Source organism: Parasteatoda tepidariorum, chromosome 10 (assembly GCF_982258835.1).
Source record: "Parasteatoda tepidariorum strain Cologne lab strain chromosome 10, Ptep-v5.0, whole genome shotgun sequence".
NCBI classification, from domain to species: domain Eukaryota; kingdom Metazoa; phylum Arthropoda; class Arachnida; order Araneae; family Theridiidae; genus Parasteatoda; species Parasteatoda tepidariorum.
The window spans coordinates 40643668-40657077 of record NC_141764.1 but is presented as its reverse complement, the minus strand read 5'-3'; the positions used below and the strand labels follow the sequence as shown (position 1 = coordinate 40657077).

The 13410-nt window shown below is 24.9% G+C and overlaps 1 protein-coding gene across 1 annotated transcript in view; it reads left to right on the top strand.

Moving 5' to 3' along the window:
* Positions 1 to 13410, top strand: part of LOC107454327 (uncharacterized) — a 71703-nt gene that overhangs the window by 15969 nt on the left and 42324 nt on the right. Inside the window, exons 10-15 of the mRNA XM_043040848.3 lie at positions 1425 to 1504; positions 2591 to 2734; positions 3999 to 4122; positions 5179 to 5353; positions 8005 to 8147; positions 9517 to 9630. Coding sequence (XP_042896782.2) covers positions 1425 to 1504; positions 2591 to 2734; positions 3999 to 4122; positions 5179 to 5353; positions 8005 to 8147; positions 9517 to 9630 — 780 coding nt within the window. The remainder of the gene's footprint in view (positions 1 to 1424; positions 1505 to 2590; positions 2735 to 3998; positions 4123 to 5178; positions 5354 to 8004; positions 8148 to 9516; positions 9631 to 13410) is intronic.

Genomic DNA, 13410 nt, shown 5'->3' with positions numbered 1-13410 from the left:
ACAGATACATCACATGTACCGTACATATAATTCAACTCCTTAGTTTTGATTATGAGATATCAAATTTCTGGTATGTCGAGTGTGTATGTCAACCACTGAAAAAAAAAAAAAAACAAATGTGAAAATTTCTGATATTTAAAACAAAAAAATATTAAATCTAAAAAATTGTCTCAGGTAAAAAATATTTCACATCAAAAACTTACAAAATCAGAAAATTTCCACTATGTTTATATAGACAATCCAATAATCCAATAATTTGACATCGTGTGTCAAATTATTGGATTCAAATGTTTTTGTAAAATCTTTTAAAAAGTGTTTAAAAGTTTGAATTCCTTTGATTGAGGTAAAGTAGATTTTTTTTTTGTGGGACTCAGCAGATAAGGATGAAGTAAAATCCATTACAGAGTGACATCCGCATGACGACACTGTTAACGTTGTTGAATCTGATACAGGCGATGTTCTGGAATATTTAAATTTATACCTTTAAGGTATGTTTTAAAAGCTTTCATTGTGCTATATTTTTTCAAATACTCTTGAATAAATTATCTTAACTCTTCTTCTTCTTGTTTTTTTTTTTTTTTTTTTTGAATTTGAAGCAGTGTTTCTAAAAAAAAACTTTTTTTGTGTAAATAAAATATGTGAGAAATTACAAAATTAATTGTTTATATTATAATTAAGAGTTAATTAATCAGAGTTATTCATATCTATCTCATTGTTCATAATACATCAGTATTTCATGATCAACAAGTGTCCAACTTTATTACTGGTGTATAAGTCAAACCTCTGATTTTCATATAATTTTGGGACAATTTGAAAAATCAACGTACGGTAATATATTATATATATTTGCATGTTATATGTAACTATTAAGGAACTATAAAGGATTTTACATTGTGTAGCATATTGTGTTGTGTAGTTATACTTTATCATTTGAATTTTGGTCTAATAATTTTAAAAGAATTCTTATTTTCATGATAAATATATGTAGCTTAAACATATAATAGTTTGAATGGATATTTAATTTGTATGGTTTGTTCTATATATATATAGGTAAAAGATGTATTTATTCAAAATAAGTATATATTTTTTTGTATGATTTTGTTTCTTAATTAATAGTTTGAGAGAATTAATAAGTGTATTTAAGGTTTGTTTTCAGATTTTCTCTTTATTTGTTATAAATCTGATAATTATATCAAAAGTTTTGGATTGCTTCTTATATTTACTAACTTATTTATTTTTGCTGACTTTATTTGCATATGAGAGTTTTTGAAATTTATATTTGCTTGGTATATAGTTATTTCTGTGAAATACAAGGAATTAGTGAGTAAAATAAGGTAAAGTAAATAGTTATATAATAAATTAAATACATTAATTGAAACATTTGACAAAACAGCTTTTTGACTCAACTATTTTTATTTTTTTAGTGTCTTGGATGGTCTTGGTATTTAGCTAATGATATGCAATTCTTTGTTATAAGTCCACTGTTTTTAATTACCCTTTGGAGGTATGCATTATGAATAATTCGTGATATTGGAACATTGTTTAATTGCAAGATAATTATACTTTTGAGGAAATGATTTGTATATTATTGTAGGTTTTTATAACATAGTCAATATTATTAATAAAAAATTTAATTTTTCTTCACAAGTAATAAATTACTTTATTTTTCTTGTGTATTTTAATTGATCTGAAACAAAACTGCAATTTTGGAATGTTTGTTTTAGATAAATTTAAAAATAGTAATTGTAGTTGAGCAAACTAACTCTTTAACATGCTTTTATGAAGTTGTTCAATTTATTTATTTGAATGGCGCAAAATCAACTTATTTTCTGACCCAGTTACCATCAGAAGTTGATAAATGTACAGACTTTTATAGGTCAATGCAATTGAGATTAATAATTTAAATGTAGTACTAGTATTAACTATGCAATTTAGTGCAAAACATCAAGTTTAGCACTAAGTTAAAATATGCATTTTGATTAATAAATATTTTTAGTAAATAATTGTTTCACAATATTTAATTATTATTAAAGAAAGTTTATATTTTAAAAATCTGAATTAAAAATCTAAATTAAAATAATACATTTGTTTTAAATGAGAGTTAAAAAACCCATTGAAACAATAAAACATATATTTTATTGAATGATAATTCAGTGAAGCATGAAATTTGTAATTATAATATTCTTGATTGAACTAAATTGATTGACTTTGATAATCATTTAAAGAAGGCTTTGGCTTTTCAGTTTAGAAATCAAAGTAATAAAATTTTTCATTATTTTTTTTTATTGATATGTTTATAATGTTGAAGATTATCAGCTGTGTGTGGTTGTTATTTTTTTTAACATACAGCACAAATTTAAGCAAATTTATATTAGGTGGAAAACTAAATGATTACTTTTGATGGTAAATAATTTAAAAAACTGCTGCAAAATAGTTTAACTTATCCTGTTTGATAATTTACAGTTTTAATTTTTCATAACTTATTATGTACCATGAAAATTATCATTAAAAACATTATTTTATTTATTTATGAACATTTATATGACTTTTTTGTAACATGGTTAAAATATGTATTTTTATTTGCTTTTAGATGGCCAACCATTGGTTATTCTCTTCTGACCACAGCTTTATTTGGGTCTTGGGCTGCTTCGTTTATAATCACTTATGATTATAATTTGTTTTCTGGTTTTGGTGATATAGCTACCTCTATAATTCAGCCAGATTTTATGGATAGGTAAGATGGATTTGGTTTGACCTCTAAATTATTTTTCATGAGCAATAAATTAGTTTTGTATTAATTGTGTTTTAGAAGTCACCCATAAAAGTGTTTAGAGTAGCATTTTACCTGTTATATGAAGAAAATTTGAAGATTATTATTATTCTTAAAAAAAGAAGGCTGATGGCCATGGTTATTATTGGTGAAGATCCACATTGCAAATTACTGTAGAAGAAAACAAACATCCAAATGCATGATTTCTTCGCTTCTCTGTCTATGGAAATAGTATTAAGGGAGATATCAACAAGATCATATTTTGGATCAAAATTAATTTATTATTAAATGTCATTTCTGAAAATTTGGCACATGCGTTAATTTAAGTGGACCCACTTAAAAAGGACAATTTAATTTATAGATTATTTTTATTTTTGGTATAATTTTTGATAATTTTTGTATATTTGTTATATGAGAGTTAATAGACCCACTTCCTGCCTGATTTATTGCCAAATAAGAAGAGATTATTATCCGACACTTTGGAAAATAATGAAATATCCATTATTCATGAAATATCCATTATTTATTAAAAAGGAATGCTGACAAATGTAAAGCCAATTGAGGCAATACCACATTGTTTAATGTTAATATTTAAATAATTTGCCAGAAAATTTAAAAGATTCTGCAAACATGTAACTAATTACATTTTAATGCCACTATCTAAAGTGGTTGAAGAAATAAAAATTAAAAATAGATTTTGATGCTCAGTTCTTGCCACATTGAATAATAATTAGTTGTACACTTGCATTGAAATAAAGAATTAGCTGTTACATTTATTGAGAAAGGAAAATAACCTAAATATTTGCATGCAGCCTATATTTTGTTTGAAAGATATTTGAAATAAATAGTTATGTATATAAATTTATAAAATAAAGGAAATTAAAAAGCTAGGAAACATGTATTGCTAATACTGATATGAAATACGCTGCTTTTAGTTATTTTATTTAATTTGGGACGCTCTAGCAACCACAATGCAATTTACAATATTTTGATTCTTAGGAATATGACACTCTTTAATGAATTTTAAAACTAACTAAATTTTAAAAAGGGAAGAAAAATTACCAATTCAGACAATTCATGTACAAAAAAGTTCTTTTATTAAATTAGGATAATAAGGCAATGCTTAATTATATATACTAAGCTTAAGTTATACACTTATAAAAAAATCATGTAATTTATATTTATTATAACTTTTTTTTAAATTTTTGCTGTGTTGCCTTTTTTACAGGTGGACTGTGTATTTTGAAAAATTGTATATCAAACCATACTCTAGAATTGGCCCATACCTTGTAGGAATAGCATTAGGTTATATATTGTTCAAAAGAAAAATCACCCCTACTAGAGATAGTAAGGTAAGAAACTTTTATACGTTGTTAACTTTTTAATTCTTTTATTCTTGCATTTAAATGTTGTTGCATCCAGAAGTATGACCTAAGCGATCACATATGACCATAAAAACATAATTCTTGTTCATAACAGTTTTTTTTTAATTTCAAATATTATAAAATGTTTGACAATGTGAAAGATTGAAGAATTATAAATTTTTTTTGGTACTATTATTTTATAGATCTTTAGAGATTTTTCTTTCTAGAGATAGTAAGGTATGGTGTTAACTTTTTAACTCTTTTATTCTTGCATTTAAATGTTGTTGCATCCAGAAGTATGACTTAAACTATGACATATGACTATAAAAACATAATTCTTGTTAATAACAGTTTTTTTTAAATTTCAAATATTATGAAATGTTTGACAATGTAAAAGATTGAAGAATTATATATTTTTTTGCTACTATTCCTTTATAGACCTTCAGAGACATATCTTTTGCTTGATATCATTCTTTCAATACCTAAGACATTTTTAGTGTAATGGAAGTAGTTTTAAAAATGTTAAAATTATTCATTTATAATATCCTTATTTAATGTCTGAGAATTTGTGGAATATAGAGACTGATTCTTTGAGATCTGGAATGATTTTTCTGAAATAAATGATTAATGTCTTAATTGTATGTTTTGTAAAGTATTACTGAATTAGCATTATCAAAATAATATTAAACAAGGTACTCTCAGGACAGGAAAAATTGTTCATGATTTAGAACAGAAAATCTTAAATTTTTTTTATTTAGTTTTACAAATACTCTGTTGCAACTTCTAATATTAATCTATTTAATTCTTTGACTGGGACATTTATTGTTACAAAAATTTACAGTATTGTCTGCTATAAAAGGAGTTTACGTAGAGAGGTGTTTAACTTATAAAACAGGTCAGCTTGACAAATTTCTCTGATTAAAATCTACCCTATTGTAGTTTGTTCTCGTACATTGCGTTTGTAAGAGTTTCTTTGATATCAGAGTTATTTGCATACTTATAAGTTTAATAATAATAACATCCTCTTTCTTTTTCTCAATCCAGATAATTCTTTTTGTTGGATGGGTTGTTGCTACATCTGTTGGATTGACCTGTGTGTACAGCCTTTATCACAATACTACTGCTTTAGTGGCTACTAGTTTTTACAATGCCCTCAGCCGTACAGCCTTTGGTCTTTGTCTAAGTTGGGTGATTTATGTTTGCCTTACTCAGCAAGCAGGTCTGTTATACATTTGTTTTTTTTTTATGCATCCCATTATTTATTTATTTATTGAGTTGATGATGTTTCCAAAATATGTGATTAACCGATTTTTATAGTTTATGCTAGGTACTGTTGTATAAGTACTGCCAGATAAATGGGAATGCACTGTTTAATAATAAAAATTGAAAAGTACTTGGAAAAATTAAATTTACTAATAATAATTTTTAGATTTTTATCATATTGAATATTTTTATATCATTATTTATTCACTATTTTTGGCAGTTCACGTTTTTTTTTTCAAAACTTGTTTCCACTGTTATAATATTTTTTCCTTACAGTTCATGTCGCTAGAAGCCCAGCCAACTTTAGATTGATATGTTTCAGCTTGTTTATAAAGTAAAGTTGGACGCACTGCAATGCTAACCACATTGTTATCATTATCCCATAAATTTTTTTCCTATGCGACCTAGCACTATTTCACAGTATGCCTTAAATTACAGATAAAAAAAAGAATTATTGGATTTAAGTTTATTGATATCAATATTTCAGTTCAAAGGAAAACTCTGAACAAGAAATTTTTCAAGACACATAATAATTACACAATATAAAGTCATGTTTTTCTCTTTTAATTTATGCAATTTTAAAATAAAGATGCATATTTGGAATAAAGTAGTTATTTGGTTAAAAATGTAGTGTATTTGATAATTGATATTGCTCTTTAAATATGAGAGTTGAATTTGATTTTAAAAGTATGAACTAAATTTTGAAAATTCACCAAGTTTTTGATAGTTTTTTTAGCATATTTCTTTTTATTAAAAAATAATTGAATTTATAACTAAATATATTTCCTAACTTAACAAAAATCAACATATGTAACAATATTGAGTTGGTTTTCATGATAATAAGAGTAGTTCAAAACTGGCTAATAAGAAGCAAAGAAATTAGAAGCAAATAAGAAGAAATAAGAAGCAAAGCTAATAAGCAAAGAAATTGTTATTGTTTTGATGGAGGAGTAAAAATATAAGGAAATGGTTTAAATAATGTTTCTATGTTTTTCTTTTTAAAATAATTATTTAAAATCTCGATAAATCTTAATTTTTTGTTGTATAAGACTTCATTTATTTTCTTTAGTCTTATAGAACAAGTGGTAATAAAGTTTTATACAATTTGAAATTAATTTGTTGAGCTTAAAATTTTACTCAGTTTGCATTTAATTTACTTAAAACATTGCTTTTACTTCAGCTTTCAAAAATTTCACAATTATTATGGTTCTCTTATTATTTATATTCTGTTTTAAATTAAAATATTAATATATTTGATTATTAAGATAAACAAAACTTAAATAGTTTCATTTCAAATCATTTTTTTTCTTCAAAAAACAAAGTTTAAAAACAATTTGTCAAGAATTTTCTGTTTTCCCTGAATGTGTGAAACATTAATTAAAATATGTATATATATTTTGAAACAATTTTATAATTAATTAATTGCAAAAAGTGGCGTAATTTTTATTTTAATATTATTTTATAATCTTTAGAAATCTTCTATTTTACTATACGATATGTTCTGTAAGTAGGTTGTTTACAAAAGAGTTTCTTTTGCTGCTCTGCTGTAATTACTGTAGTTATAAATCTCAAAGTCTATTAAATTAAATTATATTTTATAAATTTCGTCTAAAACAAATTTTTTTGTCTGTTTTTAAATTTAGAAATATAGATTTTCTAGAAACATTTTTGTATATCGTGGGCACTCTTCAGTCCAGAAGACTGAAATCTGTCCTGAGAAAAGAGCAGTGGAATGATTTTCTTTCCTCCATTAAATATTTATTTTCAATTTATTTTACAAATTTAACTTTTTCTTTAAAAATGAAATAATAATTATTTTGAGTTAAAAAAATTTTAAATTATTACTATTTATGAAAACATTGTCTTTCATGTTATTGCAAAATGATTAAGCAATGATGTCGCACCACAATGAAAGAATGGTATTGATTGACTTTCAACATCTGCTTGTCTAAACATAATATTGTTGAATCTAAATCTGCTTTGTATTCCCCCCCCCCAACATTTTGAGATTGTGGGCAAAGTTAAATTAAGATTATTTTTTAAAATATCAAATTTATAGAACTATGACAAAGCATAAAATGATGATGAAGTTTAAAATAAGTAGAAATATACATGGCTCCTAGAAGAAATTAGTAGCTTATTTTAGCAATTGATGTAAAAAAATAAATAAGTTTTTTTTAGCTCTAAACAATCTATTTTTGCTATAATAGTGGGTTATTGTCATGAAAAATGCGCAATAAGTTTTTGAAAAATTCTTCAAAATAGTTCCAAACCGTGTTACTTGGTCAAAAAGCAAGTTCAGTCTTGAAAAGTTTCTGGAGTGGCACCCGTGATTGTGGGTATGTTGCCAAAAATGAACTCTTCAATAGCTGACAAAAAAGAAGAAAAGAGAAATAGATAATATATCTAATTAGCTTAAATGCTTCTTTTTAAGGAAAAAAACTCTTAAATCAATACATAACCAATTCCAATTATTGCAGTATAATCTCAATATATATTTGTTTTTCAAAAACAAAATGAGAATACTTAGTTAATGATACTTTAAAAAGATTATTAATACTATTAAGTTAAATACATTTATTTTATTTACTCTGTTTTAATTTTCAGTTGTTGTGGATAAGATTTTATCATTTAAGCTGTTTGTTCCTTTGAGCCGTTTGACATACTCTGCATACCTTATTCATCCAATGCTCATAATAGGATATTTTGGATCAATGAGAACCACTCTTGATTTCTCACATCAAACAATGGTTTGTATTTTTCAATTGAATATTTCTGTCATATTTTCTCTTTTACTGAGGCCAATGAAGAGAGTATCATGTGATTAGGTATGTGTGATCATTGTCCTGAAGGAATCTTTGCTTAGAAGGAAATCAAGAAAGTATATACATTAGGGATCTCAAATTAATATCTTAGAGAAGAAAAAAAAAAATTTGCAAAAAACGCAATTTTAGAAAACACCTCTGAGTTTTCAAACATAATCAGACTGGTGCCATTTCCAGTCCCCAATATTAACTCCTTGATTTCAAAAACTTTTTTTGTGTTTATTGCTTAAGACTCGGTGTATACCTATTGCGTGTACTCTTCATTTTCAACCAGAATTTAAAAAATATATTAATAGTGGCCTTTGCATATCACTGTGTATTGTTTATTTTCTATATGCGCTCATGAAATAAGCTGTTCAGAAGATAACTGGCGAAAATATTGTTTGCAATGTGCAAGAGCTACGAGAAGTTTAAATACCTTATTCTGAAAAAAGTTACTTATACATGTAAACATAGACTTTTTCCTGTAAAAGTAGACTTTTTCTTTTAAAAAATTAATACTCAAAATATTTTTGGCACAAAACTTTGTAATGGTTTTATAAATGATACTTGAAAACTCCCCTACGTTTCTGCCTTTTTGAGGAAAATAATTGTGGTTTGTGCTGGAGATTTGAATTTCTTCTAGACAAACAAGTGAGACATATTGTTGGATGAATTTTTTCAAGATGAATTGACTGTGACCATTCTCAATATAATCAAATAGATGGAATAGAAAAACAGTTTAAAAGTTATAAGGGTTTAATGGGCGAAAAGTACAAATTTGTTCTTGTACACATCTGATATTGTTACTTAAATAAAGGAGATAGTGTTTTTGTGTATTTTTTCACACTGAATTAAATAAGATTATACATGAGTCAATGGAACTAATAGTTCAAAATTCATAAGAGTTTTTATGTATAGAAATTATTATTTTTTGGCTTGTACTTGTGTTTACACTTTACATTGTGCTATGAATTGACTTGAATGAGATGAATCTGACATAATTGGCCAGATAGTTTAGAAGTTATAAGGGTTTTATACTTATCTCATACTTCTTAGTGCCAAGCATCATTTTTGATGAGCCTTAGTTGAAACGTCTGTAATAGTTATAAAGACTTTTTAATAAATACTGCTTAAAATTTCAAATTTTTGTTTGATAACTTATGTTATGAAAAATGGTATTAAAATTTCAAACAAGAAAGATTTATGAAGGAATCCAAATGTCTTACTTTAAAATGAATAAAATAATGTCTTACTTTAAATCTATAAGTATTGACAATTAAGATAATTATTAATTTAAAATTTTATTTTATAGGTGATTTTGTTTCTTGGATTGCTGACAGTAACCTATGCTTTTTCTCTGATTGTTTCGTTACTTTTTGAATCTCCAATCATCAGATTAGAGAAATTAATTCGTTCAAAATTCCATTCATGAGTATGCTGTATTTAAGGATACATTTTTTGCACATTTGTTATTAAGTGTAGACCAGTGTGAATTAAAGAAAACTGCTCTAAGTGAATCTATGTAATTAATAACATATGGGAGAAAAATAGCTTTAAAAGATGTCTATAGTTGGTTGTGTAATTAATTTGTATAGATTTCTATTTTAAATTGTTTTAAAACTGTGCCTTTAAGTTTTTTTTCAAATTATGAATGCTTTTATAATTTTCATTTCAAAAAAATTCTGTGTGCCAATTTATTCAGATATATATTGCTGTTGAAAGAATAATTTAAAGTAACACAAGTAGTATAAATTTCTCAGAATTTTGTTGAAGTGAAACTGTTGACTGATTAATGCAATTATGAGAACATAAACTAGGCATCATATAGTAAATAATTAATATTTCAATTCTATTTAAAAAATCATTAATTATTATGCTTTTATTATCGAGGCGAATATATATTTGAGCTTTGATGAAATATAATAATGGAAAACAAAGAAATATACATTTTAAAGCTTAGACAAATTACAAGGAAACTAGCAAGCATTTGGCAAAAAAATTTTATCACAAAAAATAATATTTTATTACTTAATGATGTTCATTTTGTTTTTGAATTTTTTGAAACTTTAAGTGCCATATTTTCTTAGGATTTTTTGTTAATATTTTATCCTACATTTCAGTTTTATATACTTAACAGCTGTTGCATCAGTTATAATCCATTTGGTTAACATGTTGTTAAATTATTTTCTATTATTAACTACATAAAACAATAAGTATAAGTAAATAGTTTTAGTGAATAATATTGTGATGCACAAAAAATCTATATACATGTAAGGGATATAAAAGAATACTATTCTACAAAGAAAAGAATATGCCATAATGTAAACTGCAAAGTAAAGCAGCAATATTTTTAAATGTTAACATTAAATATGTACTTTCATAATTAAAAGTAGAGATACATGTGTATATTTGTTATTTAGAACTATGTATTACAATTGGACCTTTTTTTAAATATTTATCAAACTTCAAACTGTCTTGTATGAATGTATAAATTCAAGTAGCAACAAAGTCATTGCTTTATGATTGACACTTATCTTAAGTTGCCAAACTGATAATTCATGATGTCAGATTTAATGAGGAATAGTTCTATTTTAGTAAATTGTCCTTTAATTAGGAAAATTTCCTTATTAAAAGTGTCGCAAAAAGATCTGTTTAGAGAGTTTTTTTGTATATTCACTTTTTTGATATGAATCTGCACACTTAAAAGTTTTATAAATTTATATGTTTTGTAAATATTTGTAGATATAAGCAGTTTTGAAATGATAAATAAGTTTTTATTTAGTTTAGTTGACAGTTTCTTATTTAACTCTATAATTAGATGAATATTTTGCATGCAACTTGTTAAATTTTTTTTTCAACAAAAGTTTGAGAATTTTACCATAAAAGAACAGTATTTCAGAATTTTCGGATTGTACATAATTTAGTTGATGGTTTAACTTATCTAGATAAGTAGTTTTTCAGCAAAAGCTAAAAATAAAAATGCTTTTAACTTTCAAAGGAACAAAAAGTAACTTTATCTCATGTTCTTAACTAGTTCATATCTGATTCAGGTGCAGATTAGGTTCATCTACAGAACATAGTTCAAATGATCTAACATCAAAATTCAGTAGAGCTATTATTTTGTATTAAATAATACCTCTAAACTCTATTACAGCTAAAATGTTATTTCATATCACATTATAAAATCATAGTTATACAATCAAAAAAAAAAAAAAATGTCTTAATAATCTATAATAAAAATGTTGCCAAATTTTACTGCATAAATCTTTATTTTTTTGTATGTCAATTTTCATTTTAAATATATTTAAAAATGTAATTATTATGACACTATTTTCATTCTTATAAAATTTTTAAAGAGGGTTTACTTTATCAATATATTGATTGTATATAATTTAATTTGATGCCAAAAATATAATTTTTATAATGAATTTATACACATTTTTTATTTTGAAATAACATTAATATTTTTATGTGAACTATGTTATGAAAAGTATTATTGTTGCATTTTTTAATTCTAATAAATAAATGATAGCTATTTTAAATTTTCTCCAAAAAAGTTTGCTTATATTTTATATATGTGATAAAAGAGTATCCATCTGTCTATTTATACTTACTTTGTTTACACTTTGTATTTTGTAAAACTAAAATTTATGTTTATGTATTAATTTTATGATTCCTATTTTTGATACTGATTGTTGAGTTTTTATACTTAAATGTTTTACGATAAAGGTTGTGAATTAATAGTATTTATTATTGCCAGATTTTAGAAATATCTGTTAGAATGTTATTAAATGTTGTATGTTATATTTTTTTACGAATAAACTAATTGTTTATGTTATTTGAGTGGCTTTTTCCTTTCTTGCAATTGAAAGTAGGTATTTAAATTTAATGACGGAAGATTTTGCTAAAATAATTTATGGAGATGGTCTTACATTGATTGGGGTGATGAAGTTTATGATGGCTTAATACAAGAAACACAATGCTAACTAAGCCAATTGTGTAAACAGGAAAAAAGTCAAAAGTGATAAATTTTTTTCCAAAATTAAGCGTATTTTCTTGAATACACTATTGCATGGGTAGTAGACAAAATTTAGATAGAAAATGCAATCACTGGCGTATAAATGTTCAGAAAACGTTTTTTTTTTCTTGAAGGCACCCTCAGTCTGTGCTTAAACCATCCAAAAAAATTTTTAACCTTTTTTTTAACATTAAAATTGTGTTTTGAAGTTTCAGTTTTCTAAATTACAGTGGCTTGGTTAGCTTTAGAATGTATTTAGATTGGCCAGTCACCATGAGTAGAAAGTAAAGTAAAACCGAATTATCAAAATCATCTTTGTCAATATACTAATCACTTTATAGTACATACCAGTTTCTGAAATAGTAGGAGTTCGAATATAATACTTTGATATATGCTGATGCCACTTCTATATTGTTTGGAAAAACCATTTCTTTCAGCATCCTATTTTAGTCTGAATAACAAATTCAATGCAGCAAAAAAAAATAATAAAATAAAAAATTATATATATACACTGCATACTATATATATACTACATATTTTAAATGCTAAGTAAAAAATTTGAACGAAATCGGTCGAGAAGTTTTTGAGAAATAAAAATTTAAAAATACGATTTCTTTGAGATGGCGATACACGCAAAAATTGAAATCATTAAAGGGCTGAAACTTACGATCGCTTTCCTGCTCTAACTATGGAGCTTATATTTTCAGTTCCCTATATTTTGAAGGTTAAGAATCCGAATAGGCCGAAAAAAAATTCCTACGTGGTAGTAAGAAGTGGTGCCTGTTTTCCTAACTTTAACTATCGTTTGTTCTAACTAACGCATTTAAGGCTAGAACTTAATTATAAAGAGTGAGTTCCAGTGCATGAAAATAAGATCTTAAAATCAAAAGTTAATGTTTATTTTCGTCGCGACTTCCAACAAGAAAAAAAGCATAATTTTTGATTTAATAATGATCGTATTAGCATTTTCATTAACATGCAATGCACGTTTAAAAAAGTGTTTTATTTTCTTCTTTTCTTTAAACTTCTACTTTTTAAGAATTATTAAATCGACATTTCTTAGATTTAGGATTTTGTTATTTAAAATTACTTGTTTTAAATTAAAATTTTTATCAGAAATTTCTGTAATTTTACATTTTTTCCTATAATTATTAATTAAAGCGATAATAATAATAAATAGTTATAAAT